The 25,228-nt window shown below is 40.7% G+C and overlaps 1 protein-coding gene across 1 annotated transcript; it reads left to right on the top strand.

The window, feature by feature from the left end:
* The first annotated feature begins 1,297 nt into the window (after nt 1-1,297).
* LOC143279746 (serine palmitoyltransferase 1-like) lies at nt 1,298-24,898 on the top strand. The gene is made up of 16 exons (XM_076583874.1): nt 1,298-1,370; nt 5,024-5,128; nt 5,992-6,095; nt 6,630-6,723; nt 7,400-7,472; nt 13,253-13,385; nt 14,937-15,066; nt 15,979-16,068; nt 16,695-16,802; nt 17,379-17,474; nt 18,203-18,299; nt 18,962-19,016; nt 20,081-20,198; nt 21,112-21,185; nt 21,899-22,003; nt 23,109-24,898. The coding sequence occupies exons 1-16, from the start codon at nt 1,314-1,316 to the stop codon at nt 23,179-23,181; spliced, it is 1,512 nt and encodes a 503-aa protein (XP_076439989.1). The 5' UTR covers nt 1,298-1,313; the 3' UTR covers nt 23,182-24,898.
* Nucleotides 24,899-25,228: the final 330 nt, after the last annotated feature.

Raw genomic sequence — 25,228 nt, forward strand, 5'->3', positions numbered from 1 at the left:
TTCTAAAAAGGTCATTAATATTTTTATCATGCAACAACTGATAGGCTTCCTCAGATCAATTCCGAACACATATTTCATCTCTGATGGCAGACTGTCAGAATAAAAAATTTTTTTAAAATTGTTTGAAGTCAAGGTTCACCAGTCTCACCAGCCACAGCTAATCGTTCTGTACTTGGAATTTTTTTAAGAGTGCCCCCCAGTCTCATCCCCATCCACCAGTACAGATACAGGGATGGTTATCCACAGAATACATGAAATGGATCATTTCACTGACTCAAAAGACTTCATAGATTTGAATATCAGTTTTACAATGAAAAAGGATGTAGGAAAACTGAACTTAAAGATGCACAGGTACATGTTTTGAATAACCACCAAACCTATGGGTCTCTGCAAACCTACACACACGACACAGACAAATACAGCTGCAAGTAGCAATATATTCAAACAATGCACCATGTACACCATAAACAAATAATAACACTCATAAACCTTTGGTAGTCTCTCTCTGGGGTCAAAAATGACAGACCGCATTTTACTCCAGGCACGTGTTTGAGATGTATCACTCAGAACCCACATGATATTGCCAATATGATAAAAATAATCTTTCTCTTGGTCTATGGTGTGTGTTCATGGTTCTGTTTAACATATTTACACTGAAAATCAAATTGGACAAACAAAAAATGTGTGTGTACACATGCCAATTAAGTACGATTCCAGCAACTGTGAAGCAGGTTTCTTGACATCACAAGAAATGTACACTGTCTGCAATATTTGACAATAATACATACAGAGTATCAGGTTTAACTGGCTTTGTTCAGGTTCATCAGATAGGAGTAAAGCATGAACCCAGGAAAGTTGGTGAAATGCATGTGTCAACACCAGATGTTTAGCCCCTCAACTCCTCTTTTTCGCCCTCTCTCTCTCTCTCTCTCTCTCTGTGTGACATGACAGCAGATCTCACATGCTGCATGCATTATTTATGATAAGACTCATGGATGAAAACCCAAGTCCATAGCCATGGGCAGGATCAAAATTATGCAAACAATTGTATTGATTCAAAGTGGCAGGGGAGTTCACAAAAACCGACCCCATTAATGGTATATACTTGTACATATGTGACATTATGGATCGATTGAGACAGGTACGTTTCACGTGGATTACTGCTGCACGATACCCAGCGCTTATAACAATTATACGCGAGGTTTTACCAAGCACACATGCAAAGAAAATCCAAGAAGAGAGTTCAGGAACTAGTTACCGCCCTTATTCGTTCTTCTTACGAAACTACCATGAATAGTCCCGTAGCAGCAATCATGGCGATCATACCAGCGACTTGGGACATGTACGATCTCATACAGGGGTTTTTACAGGTATGTACTCACAGTTGTATTATACACTACCAATTCAGTTCATTTTTAGTGAAAAATACACAGTTTGTACCTTTACAACACGTTTTATGTTGTTATGGAATGAAATAAATACGTTGACGACGAGTAATCAAAAGCATAGTCACTATTATGAATCAGACAGTAAACTTGTGTGAAGGGTGATGTAACAATTGGGCGTTTCCTGGAGCAACGCAGTGAGATAAAAACAACGTGCTTTACTCAGCTCGACGTGACAGTGCACTCATGTTACACTCAGTATTTCAGCATAATCACCTTTTGCAAATTTTAGGATGATTAACCTGTCTTGTCTCATGTCCGCCGTCTATCTGTATTTATATAACTATAATTTGTGTTGTCTCATTCGGTTTGTCAGCTTATCTGACACTCCAACACATTAAACATACACACGAACACACACACACACACACACACACACACACACACACACACACACACACACACACACACACACACACAGAGAGAGAGAGAGAGAGAGACAGAGAGAGAGAACTCAGAACTGAGAACTCAAAACGTTTTTATTCAGGGATTAAGATTTTAGGCATAGCCTATTCTTCCAATCTGTCCTTGCTAACCTACATCTATTACAAATAGCACACATGTAAATGAAAGGAAAAGATTTTCATGCAGAAGGGTATACATAATGAAGAAAACAACCCCCCACCCCCCAATCCCCCCCCCCTCCCCACACACACACACACACACACCTGTGCACACACATGCATACACACACTGACACTCGTGCGTGAGCGCCGCACACACATACATACACACACACGCATGCACACACACTGACAGCACCCCCTCCCTCCCCCCACGCACTAAGATTGACAGATGGATAGGACAGAGTCGGAGAGAGAGAGATGTCATCAGTATAGAAGTTCCAGAAACATCCGGGCGTTCAAAAGGTACAGTATTATTACTGTCTCTGAAATCTACATGTGGCAAGTGCAGCATACTTCAGTGACTACCACCATCACCAATATTACTTGGACATTTGTCACAATTACGATAGAACGAAATGAATAGATTTATGCATGCATAAGAAATAGGGGGGGGGGGGGGTGAAAGGAAAGAGCAAAACAAAACACGATGAAATGAGAAAGCAAGAAGAGAACAACAACAACAGCAACAATAACTGATGCAATAAATAAGACATAACTGACCCCTTTCTTACTGTCTACAGTAATTCAAAGATCAGAGTTATTTACTGTTGGAAGGGGTGAAGATGTTTATGCAGACTTGATTTGAAAATAGGAAGATAACTGCCTGTTTGTGTGTGCAAAGGAAGGGAGTTCCACAGGGATGCACCCGAAAATGCAAAACTAGTTTTGAACAAATCAATTCGGGTACATGGCAAAATGTATTTATTAGAGCCGTATTGGCATCAGGCTCGTGTAAGCAGGTGTTTGAAATATTGTGGTGCCAAGTTATTGTGTGTTTTGTACATGAGTAATGCTTTGTTGAATTCTAGCTGGTTTTGAAGTGGAAGGATATTTAATCTGGCTTGCTTTTCTAACGTTGACAGTGAGTGATCTGGTAGAATTAATCTGGCTGCTGTCTTGTGGAGAGAATTTAGTTTCTTAAGATGAACATCTGCAGCACAGCTCCAGACAACAGATGCATAGTTGACGTGAGAAAGACAGTGAGCGTGGAAGAACATTCTGCAAGCTTCACTGTTTATGTAAGGTTTGAGCTGGTTGAGTAAGAACAGACTGCGTGCGGGAGAGAGAGAGAGAGGTTCAGTTAGAACAGTCCGGCACCACCCAGAGAAACTACAGGTACCCTTCTCCCGCACGGGCTCCCACAGGCACTCCTTCCCTTCAGCTGTCTGCCTGTGGAACCAGATTCTAGACCATATAATCTCAGTCATTTCACCTCAAGTCATTCAAGACCAGGACTGAGGCCTGGCTGCAAGCCTCAGGCTCAGTATAGCTACAGGACAGGTTTTTTTGTGTTTTTTTTTGTTTTGTTTGTTTTTGTTTTTTTGTTGTTTTTTTTGTTGTTTTTTTGACTGATGCTGTGTAGAGCCCGGGTTCCCCTGGCTGAACTAGGGGGCTTAACGGTAGCACACAGACATCAGTCATCTAGAACGCACCTCTCTAGTCTATTGTAGATTGTTGCCCTGTATAGGGATTACCACAGGATTATAGACAAGACAACACACACAGACACAGACACACAGACAGACACACACACACACACACACACACACACACACACACACACACACACACACACACAGAGTTTCCCATAGCTCATTGTTTTGTCATTTCAGTAAACTTGTTGTTTATTATAGATCATATCTTGTGGAAACTCATAGAGATTGCTGTAAATGACAATACTTTAAAGATCACACAGAGAAAGACTGAAGGTGTAAATTTCTTTTTCTCTGAGCAGCCACAGTGGGGTGGAACAATCTGTCAGACGACATCAAGTCAGCAAGCTTTAGGCAGAGGGCCCAGAGCCAACACACACTTGTCCGACTCTCATTGCAGTTATTGTGAATTATGGATTAATAATAATAATATTTTAAATTTAATAATAATAATAATAATATTTTATTTTATTTTTATTTTTTTCTGGAAAAATACTTTTCCAGATCAAGATCTAGCCTGACACCTTCCTCCTAATACATTCTCTCTCTCTCTCTCTCTCTCTCTCTCTCTCTCTCTCTCTCTCTCTCTCTCTCTCACACACACACACACACACACACACACACACACACACACACATGCAGTGATGCATAGAACATAACACATCATCATGTGTGCCCTGTACAAAATTAAGCATGCTGTCTTGTTGATATTATTATTAATTATATTACTAATCATGTCTGATAATTTCATTCATTGATTGATAAGTTAATCCTTTGGCTGTATCTCACTGTGTCTATAAATTTGATACTGACCGATCAAGATTTGTGTCAGTATACAGGGTTCAAATCAGTTAATGTTATTATGTGCACTCATAAATCATTATAGGCATAAAGGTCATACTGTATAAAAAAAAATTTTAAAAATTACAAAACATGTCATGAGTTGTGTGGGAAGCACTAAAAACCCAGAGAAAATCACTGTAATCGGTTGTACATGTGATGTCTTTTGTCAAGATCAGAAACACTTGTGCATGTATGAAAGCACATTTGGCAAATCGGCTGCAAGACAGTGACTCAAGTGACAGGTTGAAAAGCTGCAAATGTAGTCATGATTGTGTACTGCTAGCTTGGCTTTTTATTTTTCTCATGATAGTGACTAATACCGCAGTTCCTAACAGTAGTGTGCACACTATATGTGTGGACAATCACAGCTGAGCAGATGTTGAAGGTTTGTTAGAGATGTTGCGCAAGTACAGGCATTAATAGATCTGTCAGTGTCAGTTAGTGTGTGATTTGATTTATATTGAAATTACTGTGGATGTCACATCATTGTCACTTTCAAACTGGCAATTAACACTCTTTTTCTACTTTTATTTAATTTTACTCTTAGTTATTCTTTACAGTGTTAATACTGTTATCTGCCCCTCCATCCTATGAATGGAACGAAGAAGTCCTGGATCCAGTGGTCCATGAATTTGATTTGGAGGTGCTGCAATGATTGTTTCTTTCTCATTTTCAGGCCCCTGCATACCATCTGGTTTTTGAGGCTCTCCTGATTCTGCTGATAGCCAAATTGTTCTTTTCCAAAAGCTACAAACCAGAAAAGATCACACTCAGTGAAAAGGTAAAACTTGCAAATTTGCAGTGTTTCTGTTCATTCTTAATGCTTGTCATATTTGATTGTTTGTTTTGAATAGCTACATTATTTCAAAGACTGCAAGAAACTCACCATATTTTGCACTCATAGTGTTTTCTAGTATTGTTACTTTTGTGTGGGGGTATGTTTAACTTCTTGCCTGCTCTTTCAGTTTCTCCACCTCTGAAAGCTCTTCTATTAATTCTATTTTCATAATAGATTTATAAATATAATTTTCATTTCTGTGAGCTTCCTTTTGTTCTTTCTGTTTTTCTTTCTTTCCCTTTTTTCATATTGTCTTAGTTAACAGTTAATCACCCTCCCCCCCCCCCTTTTTTTTCTCAAATTTGAATGCTTAATTTTTGTGTGTGTATGTCTTTATTGCTTAACTATATATAACCTTATCCTGACTATCAGTATCACTTGTAGTTGTATGCAGAACACAGCTTTGTGTCATATTCTGACAATTTTTGATTTTTATGCTGACCTGATAGTTGGGCAAGTTGAAGACTGTTCATTGAGAGTACCATTGCTGTTCAGACAAAAATGTTTATCTATATACTAGATACTTTTGTACCTACCCATTGTTCATTAAATTCTAATTACTGTTTTCTAAAGGAAAAAAAAAGCAGTATTGTTAAACCTTAAATCTTGTGTTTCTTATAGTTCTGTTTGCATTTCGTTTTGTCAGAATTTGTCCACTGATACTGATACGGATAGGGAAAGTAACTGTCAAGTGCTAGGGAAATATGACTTGTTTTTGTGTATTTCCTTATTTGCTTATTGGACTTCTTCTTTTTTTTTCTTCTTCTTTTTTTTTAACTTCTTGACTTGCTTTGGTTTGGTTACAGGAGAAAGAAGAGTTGGTTGCGGACTGGAAGCCTGAACCCCTGGTCCCTGATGTTCCGGATGATAACCCTATTCTACAGGCCATGGACAAGTACTGCATCAGTGGGTCAGTCATTGTCTCAACTCCATAATAAAGACTTGATTAAAACTACAGAAATATGGATCCAGTTATTTAGTCAAGCAATCAGCAGGATCAGTAGCAGGTCTCAAGCTCTTAATCTTATCATACTGTTTTCCTTCCTGATGCCCATTTCACACATGTCTTTTTCATTGTTGTCAGGGTTATGGGTGGAAATTATACATCTTTGAGTATATCTGTATGTATGTGAACACGCATCTGTGCGTACTGTGTGTGTGTGTGTGTTTCTGTGTGTGTGTGCTGTGTGTGTGTGTGTGAGTGAGTGAGTGAGCATTAATGTGCATACATGTATGTACATGTGTACATGTACCATACAAAATATGATAAGTTAAACCATTGCCTGGTTTGAAGTTTTTTAACTTTTTTTTTTTTTTTTTAATTTTTTTTTTTTTTTTTTTTAGAATTTAACTTTGTTCTCTCGGTTTTGATGGATGAATAGATGGATGAATCATAAATGTATGGCAGATGAACAAACTGACTGAATCTTTTCCCTTCTTTCAGCCCTGCGGGGAAGATGATAAATGTGAATGGCAAAAACTGCATAAACATGGCCACCCTCAACTTTCTGGGGTTCATCGGAAACCAGGAAATAGAGGTAGGTGTATATGATGGCAAGACTGATTGTTGTTGGCATTGCTTTGCACCACAGAAAATGCTGTATGGCTGCCTTAATGCTGACATAGATTATAGGATGTTTAATGTTCATATTTGACCTTCTACATGCATATATATGTATACTAAGGGGCATGAGCAGGTATGCACATCTGTTGACCAAGGACTTCAGAAAAAAAAAAAAAAAATCTACTCTAAGCCCAACAGGTGGCATTCAGGATTTATACCCAGAACCTTCAAATTAAAAGGTCAACGCCTTAACTACTTGGCTGATGCAACCATCGGATAACAGGAGGAATAAGTCATTTTATGATTTTGCAAGAGAGTTGTAGTTCATGAAGGGCTATGGTATATAGCATGTTAATGTAAACTAGTTGTTTGCCAAGAACAGAAGAAAAAAATGCTTCTTTCTTTTTTTCTTAGGCATGTCTCGTTAAAAGTTTCAGAATTTATTGTTGTTTAATTGATTTTGTTCAAATTGTTTTATAAGGAAAGATCAGGTAGGCTTGGGAAAAGGCAGTGTATACCATTATAGGTTATTTTTGTTTATTGTTGTTGTTTGGTTGTTTTTTTCTTTTGCATGTATCATGATGTGTGGAATGGGAAGTGTCTGAGTTAGGCTAACAATCGGAGTGATTGAAATGTTGTGCTGTTTACAGGAAGAGGCAGTGAAGGCACTAATGAAGTATGGGGTTGGCTCTTGTGGTCCTCGTGGGTTCTATGGCACTATGGGTAAGCTTCTTCTTTCTTTCTTTTCTTTTTTTTTACATTTTAAAAAAATTAATTTTTATTCACTATTTTAAAGGGTCAACATGAAAACACATCCATTTCATCTTGCAAACAAGGAAGGAACAAGTGACACGCAGCACAGTTACTGTCAGCACAGAAATGATGACACTCTGTTGGGTAACCATGTGTAAGCTTGACATAACACCTTATTGAGTTTAATTAGTTAGAATGCTTCATTTTACTCATGAAATGTTTCATACATTCTGATGTATATTTGTTCAGGGAAAAGAATTTCTCAGAGTTTAACTATGATGTGATGTGTTACACATTAAATCTGTTTATGTGTCCTGGTATGCAAACTTCTTCTTGTGATAATAATAAAATTAAAAAAAAGAATAAAAGTCTTAATTGTTATTCTAGTGCAAGAACATTAAGATGAAATACTGAATAAAGATGAAAGGAAAGAATATTTGTAATGTTTGCTATTTTGTTTATGTGCACGCATGCATGTGTGTATGTGTGCAAGTTGTTTTTTTTTTTTTCCTTATCACATATCTTTGTATTGATTTTTCTTTTATTACACATATTAAACTGATAATGGAAGGTCAACTTAATTGGTAGAAATCAATGTCATAATAATTATACAATGTGCTTTTAATACCCTCCCCTCCCCCATACCCCAACACCATCTGCACCAACGGTCCATGTGGATGATTTCTCACAATTGTTCATTCATAATGGTTTTCATGATGGAATGACATCTCAAGGCAAATTTCTGAAGACGCTGTGTTACAGATATTAAAGAGATTGATTGAGTGAGTGAGTTTGTGTGTGTGTGTGTGTGTCCACGCATGCACGTGTGTGTGTGTGTGTGTGTGTGTGTGTGTGTTCTTTTCGGGTGATGCCTGAGTGTGTACAGCTGTCTGTGCATTTAAATGTGAATGTTTGATAATGTTGAAAATTCCTTTCCATATGTGTGTGTGTATGTGTGAGTGTGTGTGTGTGTGTGTGTGTGTATCACATATACAAATGTGAATTGAAATGTTGATGTCTTATATTGATCGATTAATTGGCAATCATTTGCTGACCATGTTTTATAATGATGGAATAACTTGGCATTCACCAGCTGACCATGTTTTATAATGTTGGGATAACTTGGCTTTCACCTGCTGACCCTGTTTTATAATGATGGAATAACTTGGCATTCACCAGCTGACCATGTTTTATAATGATGGAATAACTTCATGCTCATGAATCTATCTGTGAGTGCGCAGATGGCTGAATAGTCCAATCTGCGCACGAAATGTTCGCTGACAGTTGGGGCAGACAAGAACAGGCATATCATTGTCAGGGAGCTTGTTTGCCCGTGACTTTCTGGCCTGCCTCTTCTGAACAGCTGCAGCAGTCCTGTTGGCCTCGCACAACTTGGCACCTTTGTGCACAGCAGTGCGCCATTTGTCACGGTCCGCTGCAGATTCCTCCCAGGAGTCAGGGTTGATATCAAACGCTTTCAGAGAGACTTTCAGAGTATCTCTGAAGCGCTTCTTCTGACCTCCGTGTGATCTCTTCCCTTGTTGCAGCTCGCCATAGAAGAGCCTTTTGGGCAGCCGATGGTCTGGCATGCGCGCCACGTGTCCAGCCCAGCGAAGCTGGGACTGCATCAGGATGGTGAAGATGCTGGGAAGGGTGGCTTTTGCAAGCACCTCCGTGTCTGGGGTCCTGTCTTGCCACTTGATGTTCAGTAGCTTCCTTAGGCATGTTGTGTGGAAGTGGTTCAGCTTCTTGGCATGTCGTTGGTACACTGTCCAAGTTTCGCAGGCGTACAGTAGTGTGGGGAGAACTACTGCTCTGTACACCTTTAGTTTGGTCTCAAGACCAATGCCTCTTCTGTTCCAGACATTTGCATAGAGTCTACCAAAAGTTGCGCTTGCTCTTGCAATCCTGACGTTCACTTCATCGTCAATGGTCGCATTTTGTGACAATGTGCTGCCAAGGTATGTGAACCGCTCCACCACACTGAGTCTCTGACCGTTGACTGTGATGTTGGGCTCAACGTAGGGTTTCCCTGGGGCTGGCTGATGGAGAACTTCAGTTTTCCTCGTGCTGATGGTAAGGCCGAAGTTCCTGCTGGCAGTGGCAAATTTGTCCACGCTGAGTTGCATGTCAGCTTCAGATCCAGCGTTGAGGGCACAATCATCAGCAAACAAAAAGTCTCTGATGATGTCTGTCATGACCTTCGTTTTTGCTTGAAGCCTTCTGAGGTTAAACAGCTTGCCATCTGTTCGGTACTTTAGGCCAATTCCAACATCGCCATCTCTGAAGGCATCAGTAAGCATTGCAGAGAACATGAGGCTGAACAGTGTTGGAGCCAGGACGCAGCCTTGCTTGACACCATTTGTGACAGGAAAAGCAGCAGATGTTTCACCATTGTCCTGGACTCGAGCCTGCATGCCTTCATGGAATTGGCTGACCAAGGAAATAAATTTCCGAGGGCATCCGTACTTGGCCATGATCTTCCACAGTCCCTCTCTACTCACGGTGTCGAAGGCTTTAGTGAGGTCAACATAGGTGGAGAACAGAGCAGCATTTTGCTCCTGACATTTCTCTTGCAGCTGCCTTGCAGCAAACACCATGTCGGTGGTTCCGCGCTCTTTCCGGAATCCACATTGGCTCTCAGGCAAATGACCTTGGTCAAGGTGTGCTGTGAGGCGGTTTAGTAAGATCCTGGCAAGTATCTTGCCTGCGATAGAGAGCAAGGAAATGCCCCGATGGTTATCACAGGCTTGCCGGTTCCCCTTTCGCTTGTACAGGTGAATGATAGATGCATCTTTGAAATCCTGGGGGATCGTCTCTTCTTTCCACATGAGTGAGTACAGCTGATGGAGCTTCTCAGTCAGCACAGTGCCTCCATCCTTGTAGACCTCTGCTGGTATGGAGTCTGAGCCAGGTGCTTTGCCACTGGATAGCAGACGGATTGCTTTCTGGGTCTCAAGAAGTGTTGGCGGATCGTCCAGTGCTTCGTTGATGGGGACTTGTGGGAGCCGGTCTATGGCTTCATCATTTATGGAGGAAGGGCGATTTAAGACACTGTTGAAGTGCTCAGCCCAGCGTTTGAGAATTTTCTCCTTCTCGGTGATCAAGGTATTCCCATCTGCACTGAGGAGGGGGGATGATCCTGAGGATGTGGGACCGTAGACTTCTTTTAAGGCATCATAGAACCTCTTCATATCGTGCCTGTCAGCATATCCCTGGATCTCATCGGCTTTGTCGCTCAACCACTTATCCTGCATCTGACGTAACTTTTGCTGAACAGTCCTGCGGATGGCATTGTACGCATCCTTTTTTGATGTGGACTTTGGGTTGCTCAGGTGGGCTTGATGCAGACGGCGTTTCTCATCCAGAAGCTGCTTGATTTCCTCACAGTTTTCATCAAACCAGTCTTTGTGCTTTCTGGTCATGGGTCCCAGGGTCTCTGAAGCTGTACTATAGATCATCTCGCGCAAGGTCCTCCAGTCAGATTCCACATTCTGGTTGTCCAGAGAGGCGGATTCCAGACGATCTTCCAGCAGCTCCACAAAGGTCTGTTTGATGGTGATGTTTTTCAGCTGAGCAATGTTGAGCCGTTTTGGAGCCTTCTGGCCTTGGGGGCGTCTCTTGGGCTGGATTCGAATATTCAGCTTCGAGACTACAAGGCGATGGTCTGTCCAACAGTCGGCGCCGCACATGGTCTTTGTCACACGTACATCTTGCCTATCCCTTTTCCTGACGATGACGTAATCGATGAGATGCCAATGCTTTGAGCGAGGGTGCATCCATGACGTCCTGTTACGGGTAGGGAGGCAGAAAACTGTGTTGGTTATCAGCAGTTCGTGCTCTGCACAGGTCTGAAGCAAAAGCAATCCATTTGGGTTACAGTGGCCCACACCATGCTTTCCAATCACTCCATCCCAGGAGATGTAGTCAGAGCCAACTCTAGCATTGAAGTCCCCAAGAATGATGAGCTTGTCTGCTTTAGGGATAGCAGCAATGACAGAGTGAAGGTCCTCGTAGAACTTCGCCTTCACTTCATCCGGGTTGGTCATGGTTGGGGCGTAGGCACTGACAATGGTGAGGTGCTTCTGGCCAGATGCCAGTGGGAGTTTCATGGTCATAAGCCTATCGTTGACTCCCTTTGGGATTCCTGCTAGCTTGCTGACAAGTGCTGTTTTTACTGCAAAACCAACGCCAGCCTCACGTCGCTCTTCGCTTCCTCGTCCACTCCAGAAGAAGGTGTAACCAGATCCCCGTTCACAGAGCTCACCTTCGCCTGCAAGCCGAGTCTCACTCAAGGCTGCGATGTCGATGTTGTATCTGGCGAGTTCGGATGCAACTAGTGCCGTTCTCCTTTGGGGTCTGTCCACGTTATCTCTGTCCAGGAGAGTCCTTATGTTCCAGGCACCAATGGTGAGAGGAACGATCCTTGTTTTTTTCTTTTCTTTCTCTTTGTTTCGACCGCTGATGTAGGGTCCCCGCCAGCCGCGGTATGCTGGCCAGGGCGATATGGAGCAGGCAATTTTTAGGGCACCTTTTCTAGCCCCTTCCTCATGCCAGGGAGGTGAGCAGTGCATTCCTAAAGAGGGCTGCTCAGACGCTCAGACGGCTGCCGAGCTCCATCGCTGCTCCTGTCGATGAAGAACGACCCTATGGCCTGAACCGCCTGCGTGCAGGTCTGCGGCTGCGACTGCCAGTGTACCCACACCTGTCGTTTCGTCGCTCGCCTGTCGCCACAGGACTTGGGGGTGATGAAATGATGAAGGATGAAAGGTCAGTATGGATGACTGATGACTTGCGCGATGAGTTTGTTTAAAGTGAAGAGGAGTTGCGCAACGTCGACCTCACTCTCTCGTCCGGGTCCACCAATTTCCAGTGGCAAGACTAAGTCGAGACAACTGGAGGATGAGCACGGATGCAGTGGATGACCAAGATATCCTTTCGGTGTCTCATCTTGCTCTCTGCACTCCACAGTGCGTTGCTGTATCCGCCTTCCTCTCCGTTGAACCGTTAGGTTTCTTCCGCAGATTCTACCGGATCCAGACTTCGCATGCATGGGTAGACACACCCCGGGGGCCAACTGTGTGTGTGGCATGCACACAGCACGGTGGAGCTAGATGGCCGTCGGTGGCTCTCCTGAGCCGACGCCCTTTTATGGATCTCGTTTTTAATTCCATAAGGGTGTCTAGCCACCCGCCTCACCAGTCCCGGAAGGGAGTGGTGAGAGTGCCGGTTTAGTCGCCGGCAATCCGACCCTGAACAGGTTGTACTGGATTTCAGGTTACCAGTAGCAGATCTAGTGACCTGACCTGACACAATAATGATGGAATAACTTGGCATTCACCAGCTGACCCTGTTTTATAATGATGGAATAACTTGGCATTCACCTGCTGACCCTGTTTTATAATGTTGGGATAACTTGGCATTCACTTGCTGACCATGTTTTATAATGATGGAATAACTTGGCATTCACCTCCTGACCATGTGTTATGATGTTGGGATAACTTGGCATTCATTTGCTGACCAGACGTGCATATGGATCTGGAGAAGTGTATGTATATATGTACATATGTAAACTGGAGAAGTGCATGTATACATGTACATATGTGAATTGAAATGTAGATGTTTCATAATGATGGGATAACTTGGCATTCAACTGCTGACCATGTTTCATAATGATGGGATAACTTGGTATTCACCTGCTGACCACGTTTTATAAAGATGGGATAACTTGGCATTCACCTACTGACCAGATGTTCACCTGGAACTGGAGGAGCAGCTGGCCAGGTTCATGCAGACAGAGGAAGCCATCCTGTACTCCTACGGTTTCGTCACCATTGCCAGCGCCATTCCTGCCTACTCCAAGCGCAGTGACATCATCTTTGCGTAAGTTTTTTTTTTGGTTTTTTTTTTTGGTTTTTGTGAAGGGAAGGCATGTAGTATTGGTGTTAAATAAATAGCTGGTGGCTGTTGGTTAGGCTGGTGTGCGTGTGTGTGTGTGTGTGTCCCTCCCTATTTTATTTATAAACAGATGTGGTGTTGCTTGTATGAATCAGTCCGCATGGTTTGATGACACCTTGAAACTGAAACTGAGGTGCAGTAATTGATCAGTGTTGTGTTGTGATGACTGTTTTCACAGAGACAAGGGAATTGATTTTGTGGCTAATGGGAATTGTGGCATCATAATTAACAATGTTGTGACGGGTGCAATGGCCGACTGGTTAGAGCGCTGAATTCTCGCCCAAGTTCCTGAGTTCGATCCCCAGTTTCGTTGCAGCTAGAGGGATAAGGGAGGAGATTTTTCTGATCTCAGGCCAACATGTGCAGACCTGCTATTACGTTTAACTCCCTTTGTGTGTGCACACAAGCAGAAAATTGAATACCCAAGTTAAAGATACTGTTATCCATGTCTGCATTCTTTGGGATTTGTTAACAAGAACATAACCAGCATGCATACCACCAAAAATATAGTACATGCAAGTTAATGTGGGAGTTGCAGCCCATGAACACAGAAGAAGATCAGTGTTATGACTATTGCTGTTAATGCTAATATAGTACCTATTTTCAGTCAGATACTAAACTCTAAGCATGTTAACAAACACAGAGTAATCTGCCCAACAGGTTGCCTACCTGGGTAGAGCCAACTGACAGCTGCCTTCAGGCGCTCATCATTTGTTTCCTTAATTATTCAGTCAGGCATACATACACATGTAAATGAGAGTGTATTTTTCTTCAGAAGAATTTTGCTATTCACATCCCATTTGTTGCCATGGGTTCCTTAATGTAATGCAAAGTGCATGCAGTACATGGGACCTCAGTTTATTGTCTCATCCAAATGACTAGGCTCAAGACCTGTGATGACTTTTTACCGAGGGTGAGGGCATTGATTTTGTGACACAGAAGGGCATTGTGATATCATAATAGTCAGTGCTGTGGTGACTGTTTTCACAGGAATGAAGGTGTTGGTTTTGTTGGATACAGGGGATTGTGGCGTCACAATGATCTGTGTACCACAGGGAGAAGGGCATTGGTTTTACAACACAGAAGGACATTATGATGTCACAACGATCAGTTTTGTGGTGACTTATTTCACAGGAATGAAGACATTGGTTTTGTTGGATATAGATAGGGATTTTGGCATCACAATGATCTGTGTTATGATGACTTTTGTCCACAGGGACGAGGGCACTGGTTTTGCGACAGAAGGACATTGTGACGTCATACCGATCAGTGTTGTAGTGACTGTTTACACAGGAATGAAGGCATTGGTTTTGTTGGGTGTAGATAGGGATTGTGGCGTCACAGTGATATGTGTAATGATGATTCAGTGTTGTGGTGACTGTTTTCACAGGAATGAAGGTATTGTTTGTTTTTTTTTTATATAAATTAGGACTGTGGCATCACAGTAATCTGTGTTGTGATGACTTTTGTCCACAGGGATGAGGGCATTGGTTTTGCAGCACAGAAGGGGATCGTAGCTTCACGCAGCACGGTAAAGTGGTTCCGCCACAATGACATGGACCATCTGGAGCAACTCCTGAAACAACAGCAAGCAGAAGAGAAAAAGGTGAGAAAGCTGTTGCCAGGATTACTGATGATGATAACAACATTGTTGATACTGAGACATGGATGGGAGTATTTCCATATTTTACACATTTCCATGTTGGTATTTTTCGGCCGTAGTTGCTCTCTTTTCTCCGCATAGGCGGATAGTAGTTTGCACAGGACAGGAATGTCAGACCCCTGCCGGAGTCTGCACTAGTTGGGTCACGGTAAGTATGTTATTTAAACGTAATTTTAGATAGAAAATTTCCTGTTAAACTGATGCATTTGAGTTTGACATAGAAGTATATTTGACCAAAGAGGGAGTATTATACAAAATCCCCATTGTGGTGTACCATACCATACCATGTCTAAACTCGTGTATGCATCAGTCTGACATCGTAAGTATATTTAGCCAAACAGGTAGTATGATACAAGCTCCCTTTTTCCTTTCTTTTATTTTGTTTCATTGTTAAGACATACACTTCAGTTAAGCAGTCATTGGACTCCATGCACAAACTTTTCAGTGTTAAAAAAATCAGTCACTCCTACCATGCTGTCACTGATTTATCAATGTATTCATTGGAAAGCAGTTGGTTGTGTCTGGCAGACATGTTTTTGATTTTTTTTAAAGTACATTTGTGGGTTTTACCTTTCTCTGCTTTTGTTGTGGAAATTTAAGTTACATAGTGAGATAGTCAATTGTGCATGTGTGTATGATAAAACTGAAGAGACTTGCTGTCTTACTGACCACATTGAACATGCAAGTATGTTAGCATTCTCTCTTTAAGGAAAAATGGTGACTGGCAAAGAAGTAGGTGTATGAGTAAAGTGTTAATGCTCATTCTGAAACTGTGGTGCTTGGTCCATGAAAAAAAAAGAAGATGTTCACGCTTATTTACTTGAGCACTTTCTCTAATTCAGATTTTGTTTGCAGAACCCAAAGAAGGCGAAAGCCACACGCAAGTTTCTGGTTGTGGAGGGCATCTATGCTAACTATGGTGACATTTGCCCACTGCCAAGGCTGGTAAGCAAGTGCATGGTTGGATAATAGTTCCTTCCAAACATTTGTAGCCAGATGGTATAAAGCAACAAATGTTTTGGAGCAGGAATGTGAGTACATGCATTGACATGTTTGTAGGTCTTAGTGTTTTTAATTATCATGTGTGCACGTGTGTGTCTGTGTCTGTGTGTGTGATTCTAAGCGGTGGGAAGGGGAATTATTATATTGTGTGGGGGGAAAGGGGGGAAGTTGTTAAGTGATGTTGTGGGTCCTGTTTCCACACAATCTGGCATATATGTCTGCCTAGCATTATTGTTTTCATTTGCCATTTCACAAAATTAATGTACGCACTGGAAATGAGATGTGTTCAGTTCTGTTTTGTTCTTTTTTTTTCTGGTCATTATTAAGTTATAATATATCAGTTCAGTTTCAGGGAGGTGTAAAAATAAAGGCGTGTAGACTAGTCCGTATTTGTTAAAAAGAAAGGAGCAGATGCTTGACCTTTGCATAAACCAGTGGGCTGATCAGGCCGTGGAAGCATATAGATGCTGTATTATTTTGTATTTCATTGTATTTTATTGCATTGTATTATATTATTTTATATTATATCATGTTATATTATTCTGATATGATTGTATTGATGTTACCAGATGGAGCTGAAGTGGCAGTACAAAGTGCGTATCTTCCTGGAGGAGAGTCTGTCTTTTGGTGTGCTGGGTGCCACAGGACGAGGGCTCACAGAACATTTTGACGTTCCAGTAAGTTGTCTCTGCTTTACACAAAACAGATGGGGGTGGGTAGGGGGTCTAGGGGGATGGGGGTGGGTGGGTGAGGGGGCTGATTTGCCTGAAAAAAAAAGTGTAGGACATTTATAGTGTATTTTATCATTGTTGCCGATTCTGTCTTGAAAGTGAATTCAGACTTAACTTTGAAGTAAAAAAAAATATTAACTAATAGTGTCCATTGATTCACTGTTTTCTAGCCTTCATTCCCCAGTTCAGAATGACAAGTTCTTACCCTTCACCACTACCAACAATTTACAGGAAAACAAGTGAAAGGTAAGGTAAACAAGTCTGCATTTGATTTGGACTGTTCACACTTTTGTGTGATTCATTCTCAAGTCAGATCAGGGCGTCTTTTGATGTGAAAGAGAAAGCCAGAACAAACTGCAAACAACAGCATACTTAAGAGTTTGGCCCAGTGCAGCAGCTGAAAGAATTCAACTTACAGTGAACTTTGTTCATTGGTTTCACCATTGGAGTAGCATGTAATGTTTGATTTATGTTTGAGGGGTGAGTAAAGGAGGGTATTTGCTGTTGGATTGTTTTCACCAGATTGAGGATGTGGAGATGATAACGGCGTCCCTGGAGAACTCCATGGCTTCCATTGGAGGATTCTGCTGTGGCAAAAAGTTCATCATCGATCATCAGGTGAGTGACGGGTAACAGTTCTAGCTGTGCTTTTGTCAGATCACCATAAGAATCTGAGGTCTTTCATGCACATCTGGCTAATGTCTTTGAATAAATGAGTCTGTGTAATAACCCTGTTTTTGGTTGTTCTATGTAAACCAAATATTGTTCAAGATCACAGTATAAATCCAATTTTTATCAGATTTGGTATGATGATTATTATGACCAAAAGTTAAACACTTTCGAAAGTCAGTCACAGGTCAAGGACACAACATTGTGTTGTCAAAGATGTCCTAAGTTGAAATGCTTCACACTAATTCTTTACTTTTTTGCCCATTCCATGATTCCTGCATTTGATTATTTGGTTATTACATAAGCCTTGAACACTGTGCCTCTCTTGTTCATTATCGGTTAGCAATGTTGAATTTTCTTGAGTTGCTTCTGTTTGCTGTCAGTATCATTAGGATGATTCCAGACTCTCTGTGTGTGTCTGTGTGTGTGTGTGCTGCTGCTGTTGCTGCTATCCGTTATCTGTTAGCAGTGTTGCATTTTCATGACTTGCTTTTGTTTGTTGTCAGTATCATTAGAATGATTCCAGACTTACTCTGTGTGTGTGTGTCAGTGTATGTGTCTGTGTGTGTCAGTGTGTGTGTGTGTGGTGGTGGTGGTGGTGGTGGTGGTGCTGCTGCTGTTGTTGTTGTGCATTGAGGAAGAAATTGTTCTGAAATTACTGTGGCCTGATATTGCAGCGTCTTTCTGGCATGGGATACTGCTTCTCCGCTTCCCAGCCCCCAATGGTGGCAGTGGCTGCAACCAAGGCGCTGGAGCTCATGGAGAGAGACCCCAGTACGTTGCTGTGTGATGCCAGATGAAGGCAGAATTGGGAAAAATCTGAGACAAATTTCATTTTTTAGTGTCCAAAGTATACTAATTTCAGGAGTTGATTTATACCACCAGGATATACATCTTAAAAATCAGTGTTCAGTCTTGGCAGTTTGCTGTCTCGGTCAGAGTTAGCAAAATTTATTCATCTAAGTAAGGTAGCTTAATTCCTTTAGTTCCTTGTTCTGCAATTGTTTCCCATAGATCTTTCTTCATGATCATCCTTGATGTGTGAGAGTCTGTGTGATGTCTTTATGTTTAATGTAATGTTGGGATTTTAGTGTTAGTGTGTTCAGTGTTTTCCCCAGTGCCCTAAATGTTGTCAAAGGATCTGATTGAACTGGAAACTTGAAACTTTGTGTGAGCCAATGACTGACAGTCGTAGGAGAGTGTTTTGGCTATGTGGGTTTGCAGACTATGATTTTGTTTTTGTTATTTCCCTTTGTTTTAAGCGTTGACTTTAATGCTGGTTGTGAACCTTTGCTGTTAGGGTCTTCTGTTGGAGTCAGAAGCAAGTATCCGGAAAAATGATTCTTTGCAGTGTCACTGTGTGTCTGAAGGAGATGTTTCAGTATTATTGGACATTATAACCTTTGATCAGTTTCACCACTGTACTTTTTTTTCAGCTATGCTTGTGAAGCTCAGAGAGAACTGTGCGCGAGTTCACCAGGCTGTGCAGCAGTGAGTCATTTTATGATGATGATGATTATTATTATTTTTGATACTATATTACGCTTATCTTTGGTCAGATACCAAGCTCTAATCACTTCACAAACACGGTCATTGTAAAACAGGCGACAGGCCTTGGTAGAGCCAACTGACTGCTGCCTTTAGGCACTCTTCATTCATTTCCTATGTCATTGCTATGTCATTCCATCAGGTTTCAGTTGGGTGAACATACACAGACACACACACACAGACACACACGCATGCACACACGTGTATATTAAAGTGGATTTTTCTTCAGAATCTTGCCACGGTCAACCCTTCTGTTGCCATGGGTTCTTTTACATGCTCTTAGTGCATAGTGCATGTAGGACCTGGGTTTATGGTTACATGTTTTGTTTTTCTTTCTCCAGTTGTGGAAATACACTGTAATAAGGGAATTGGTGTGGACAGGTGCAATAGCCAAGTGGTTAGAGTATTGGACTGTCATTCTCAGGGTCCTGGGTTCGATCCTGGTATCAACTCGTGGGTTAAGGGGTTTTTTTGTTTTTTTTTATCAGGTCAGCATAATTATATGCAGACCTGTATGCCCTTTTGTGTGTGAAGTTCCTCAGTGTAAGTCAGTGTTAGATGGGTAATCGAAACATGAATATACCTAACATGCACATCCTCAAAACAGAGTGTGACTGCCTAAAAGGTGGATTTAAAAAAAAAAAACATTCAGGAAAGGACTGTTCATTGATATGAATATATGTGGAAAGTGAGCCTGTTAAAATTTTGTCGACTGTTGTTGAATTCTGTTTGATATACTGCTGAGTACCATGTTGTTATTGTATGTCTATGTTTAATTTTAGTAGGCTATTTTATGCCTATCCTTTAACTGTGATTATAGTATGTGTATGGCTGTTGGTGACTATTTGTGTAGTTTACTCTAAAGTTGACAGCGGAGCATTTTCTTTCTCTTATTTCCACATTGAATGACTGTGATTCTCATGCATTGCTTACATGTTTTTACACCACAAATGAGTAATTTCTCTCATTGAGACAAGGGAATGTTCTGTGTTCTACCTGTCCCCCAGCATGGATGGCGTGGAGGTGCGCGGCAGTGCCCTTTCCCCTGTGCAGCACCTGCAGCTGTCCGAACCCGCTGCTGACCGGGAACTGGACATGAGGACCTTGCAGATGGTGCAAGACCTGGTCAGTCTAGATCTTTTTTTTTTTTTCTTTTTTTTTTGTAGTCTGAGTGATGATGGCTCTGATTATGTTTTTTTGTGTGTGGTTTGCTTGAAGTAAACATTGAGGCGTTTTTAAGTCTTTTGTGTATTAGTACTGAATGACTGTGATTTGTGCTCATTGTTTATGCGTTTTTTACACCCCAATTTTTTCTTATTGGGGATGATATATACTCTGTATATTTTGTGTGTGTGTGTTTATATGCGTGTGTGTGTGTGCAGGTTTTATAAGTTTGTCAGAATTTTTAGATGCATGTATGTGCATCACAGGTCAGAGATCACAGTTAATTGCCAAATTGTAAGTGACAAGGATTATGTTTGTGTTGTGGCCCAAGCTTCCAATCACATGATAAAAGACATGATTATTGCACGATTCACAGGTTTTATTGTGTGGACAAACACAGAACTCGTGTCTTGCTGGTTGTTAAAGGTTGTATCCAGTCTTTCTCTGTTCAGTTTGTTCAGGTTGATTGTGAAATACACAGATTTTTTATTGTTTGGTTATTTTTTGTTTTGGGGTGTTTTTGTTTTTTGGGGGAGAGGTGAGGGGTGGGAGTGGGGGGTGCTTGAATATTATACTGAAGGGAGGTAAGTAGAAAGCTTTTGGTTTATGTTCATATTGTTTGACGTTCATTGGTTCAGTTGCCAAGGTTTGTAACTCTGTGTTTTATTTTACTGGAAAAAAAACAACCTGTTCATGGTTTGATTTTCGAGGCATAATGGTATTTGTTATATTGATATGGTTTATACATACCTGTTTCATCACTTTGGTCAGAAAAGATCAGTTTATGCTTACATTTCTGAACACAAAATTAAATGTATATAGGTGACACTGGTTTGTAACTGTGATTTTTTGGTTTTTGTTTTTCCCAATGCAGTCAGTGAACCAGGGTGTAGCGATCACACTGGCACGCTACCTGGAAAAGGAGGAACACCTTGTGCCCCAACCCAGGTACTGGACATCGTCAACTGTAGTCAGCCATGTGGTCCATTTCACAGCGTAGCCTTGTGTGGAATCAGAGTCCATTTCACAGCGTAGTCTTGTGTGGAATCAGAGTCCATTTCACAGCGTAGCCTTGTGTGGAATCGAGTCCATTTCACAGCGTAGTCTTGTGTGGAATCAGAGTCCATTTCACAGCGTAGCCTTGTGTGGAATCAGAGTCCATTTCACAGCGTAGTCTTGTGTGGAATCAGTCCATTTCACAGCGTAGTCTTGTGTGGAATTAGAATCCATTTCATTGCTTTGTCCTGTGTGAAATCAAAGTTCATTTCACTTCTTAGTCCTGTGTTAAATCAAGTCCACTTCACTGCTCAGTCTTTTGTAAAAATCAGTCTGTTTCAATGATTATTCTTACGTGAAAATCAAATCCCATTCCAATACACAGTCTTGTGTGAAAATCCAGTTTACTGGCCAGTCTTATGTGAAACTTAAAATCAGTCTTACTGTGAACAGTCCATTTTACTACCAAATTTTTTATGACTGTTTTACAGTACAGTCTTGTGTGATTGATAACATTAGAGATATATGTGGATGTGGTATTTTTTTTTTGTTGTTTTTTTGTTGCTTAAAAAGAAAGTTTTGATGTATTTCATCAGATCTTTTACTTACTGAGTTGACTGATTTTTATGTGAAATAGATTTTGAACTAATGTTGTTTTATTGCAGTATTCGTTTGGCTGTGAGTGCCCATTTGAGCACAGAAGAGATTGACAGATCTATGTCTGTCATCAAAAAGGCCTTTGACACTGTGCTGCATTGTAAGAACACAGGGTGAGTATCACTGGACATGCTTGACTTCTTGTTCCACAAGGTGATTGATTGTATTTGAATCAGTTCCCACCATTGTCACTCACATCATACTGCTCTGCTTTGTTGTTTTTTTCTTATTATTTAGCATTTGTATTGTATTTAGGGTTGAGATATTGTATCTAGGGTTGAGATAGATACACCTTGCTTGTTTAGCCGTTCATTTACAGCATGGTAATCATGATTAGTTTTAATCATTACCAGCCACTCATTCTAGCCTGGAAATTTAATGCTGTTTTTAGGCGAGAGAAAAGCAGTGTGTATCATGTGGACAGCAAATGTCACAGACTGTGCAACAGATTTGTTTTGTTTCTTGTTAACTTTGTTTTTGTTTTGGTGAACTCATTTTAGAGTGTAATTAATCTTCTGAACTGAAATGCAGAAACAGAATCGTCAGGAAAGTATCAGTTTATTTGATCTGGCTGAGGAGACGTGTGTGTGTGTGCGCATGCATGACATTGCATGTGAGGGGATGTTTGAGGATGGAGACAAGAATCCAGGAGGTGAGAAGAGAGGGAATGGGACAAGAGCTGTATATACAGATTAAAGAAATGTATATTTTTATGTGAACATTTACTTTTGATTTTTATACATATGCGTGGTTGAAAAAACAGTTACCCTGTTGGGGATTGAGTAGTAGTATGTACAGTGAATGTTTTTGTAAGGGGTTGGTAGGTGGTGAGATTTACGGGAGCAGACTGTGCAAGAGATAGCATGATTTATTTTCAGGTGTTTGGCTGTCGTGAAGCACTGTTTTTCCTTATTTCATTGCTTTCCTTTGCATCACCTTTTCCAGAGGCCGAATGACTGAAAATTTCAGCCCAATACGTCCTTTTTGTTTTCATGGCTTTTAGCATTCACAGTTTGACTAAAATTTAGCTTGTTCAGAGTTTTGATATAAGAGGAAAAACCTTCCAGGTTCACGCACGATTCCTGCTGTTGAAGATGCCAGGATGGTGGAGGGAGGATGGGGAGTGATGGGGGTGACCAGTACATATATAACAATGCAAATTATTTTGCCTACCATCATCAAGGATAGTAACATGTGAAAGGATGGCTGTGTTGACAGGCATGGGGGCGATGGAGACTGCACCTTGCCAGCAGTGAACGTGCCAGCCAGCTCTTCCCACCTCCTGGGATAACGGCTGGCCTGCAGGATCTGTCATCATCAGCACAGCTGTGAGGAGTGATGCATCATCCATCTTCGTTCTCACCGCTCAGTATTCTTCCCTGCTCCTGTCTGCCATCGTTGTGGTGTGGTCAGCTGGACTGTAAGCAACAGTGACAAGTGTCTGCCACTGTTGTGGAACAAGAAAAGTGTACGGTGTATGCTTTTATCTCCCTTTTTTTTTTTTTTTTTTTTTTTTTTTTTTTAACAACCTTTGTGGCCCTAGTTTTTGTGTATTTATTATGAATGCTGTATACATTTACATGATATATTTAATCATGGGTTTTGAAGGTACCAGTATGCCTTTTTTTAATGATTTAAATGTCTGTGCTTTTCAAGAGTGTATTTAACTTGTGCATTCATTGATTTTGGCATTTTATAAAATTAACACGTCCTGCGATTGCTTTGATCAAAACTTTGTTATATTTGTGTGGAGGAAAATGTTTTATGTTTCCAGCTGCCTTTCACTTTTTTTTGTTTATTTTGAATGATCAAATTCATGAATTGCATCTTACAGAATGCTTTCAAGTTCAATAGATATGAATTCAATGAACACATGACGACTTTGCATTGCTCTTTTCATCACATGTATATGAGCATGTGCCACAGAAGAGATTAACATTGTAAACACTCATGTCAGGAAAATGTATTTTATGTCATTTGCAAGAAAATAGTGGAAAAGACATCACATTGTCATGAAGCACCCTTTCCCTCCATTCCACTCTCGGAAGTCCTTCCCTTTGTGGCAATAATGAAATGAGATGCAGATTTTTATCATTTGTACGTGAAATGAACAAAAAACATTCATTCTCTCTTTTTTTTTCTTTCTTTACCAACAAGAGATTCAGAATATACATGTCCGAAAGAATTATAATTTCGTGATGGTGGAACTCTTGGTGGAGTCTCCTATGCCTCACTGACATCTTTCTCAGATGGTTCAAGGCCTGTTCTGCACATTAGATTTTTGATAAAGTCAAGACATTCGCTGAAAATGTGGTGTAGTTTGTGTGGATCAGTCCGCACAATCTGACACCACCTTGAAGCTGAAACTCAGATGCTGCGAAAATGATCGACAACAGAAAATGAAGCCTTGAACAGTGATTTTGTACATTTGCACATGCCTGTTACTTGTTAGTATATAAGCTTGTTATTTTGTTGTTTGTTCTAAGTTGGTTCCCTCTTCCCCACCCTTTTTTTTTTTCTTCCATCTTCCCATGTTTTTCACTGTGACTGTATTGTAGTTGGTTGGGAGATTTTGTGTGTGTGTGTGTGATCTGTTGGCATAATCATTATTATCTGTATATTCAATCATACATTCATTTGATGCTATGCTTGCTTTTTTTCGTTTCTACTTTAAATTCTTCTTTTTGATAAAATTGCTGTGAATTGTGAATATCACTGCATAGAAACAGATGACATGCAGAAAAGAATGCTGTCTGTTAGTCTATTTTCTTTTCAAAACTGGAGTGTTCGGCCTGTGTGTATTCATGCTATGTGAGCGGATATCAAGTGGGAACAAAAGACTTTCACTTTTTCTTGCAGCCTTCTGGTGCTCTGAAAGTGACGTATGGGTGGTGGTTGTGCTATTTGGAACGCTTGTGTGTAAGAATATGTTTGATTATGAAAGCTTTTAAATGTCAAGTTTGAAAATATATTTTCAATATATAGGCTTATAAATTGTTGAAATGTCATCCAATACATTTATGTACTTCTGTGTGTGCATGTGTGTGTGTGCACATACTAAAGTAACAAAAAGTGATCTGAAATCTCGTGGTGATTCTCCTTTATCAATAAATGTGTACAATCATTAAAAATTGTCATATAATCTACTAGCTGCTGGTGTAGGTCTCTGTGTGTGAGTGTTTCTAATAAAACTGATAAAATAAAAAAAATTTTCAAAGGCAAAAATGAAACTAAGAAGTGTAAGAAAGACTGAACAAGAAGAATGGGTTCAACTCAAAAGTATTCAATTTATGAAAAGATTCCGATGACTCAAAAATAATCCTGCTAGAGCAACTCAT

The sequence above is a fragment of the Babylonia areolata genome, chromosome 3 (genome assembly GCF_041734735.1).
Source record: "Babylonia areolata isolate BAREFJ2019XMU chromosome 3, ASM4173473v1, whole genome shotgun sequence".
Lineage (NCBI taxonomy): Eukaryota > Metazoa > Mollusca > Gastropoda > Neogastropoda > Buccinidae > Babylonia > Babylonia areolata.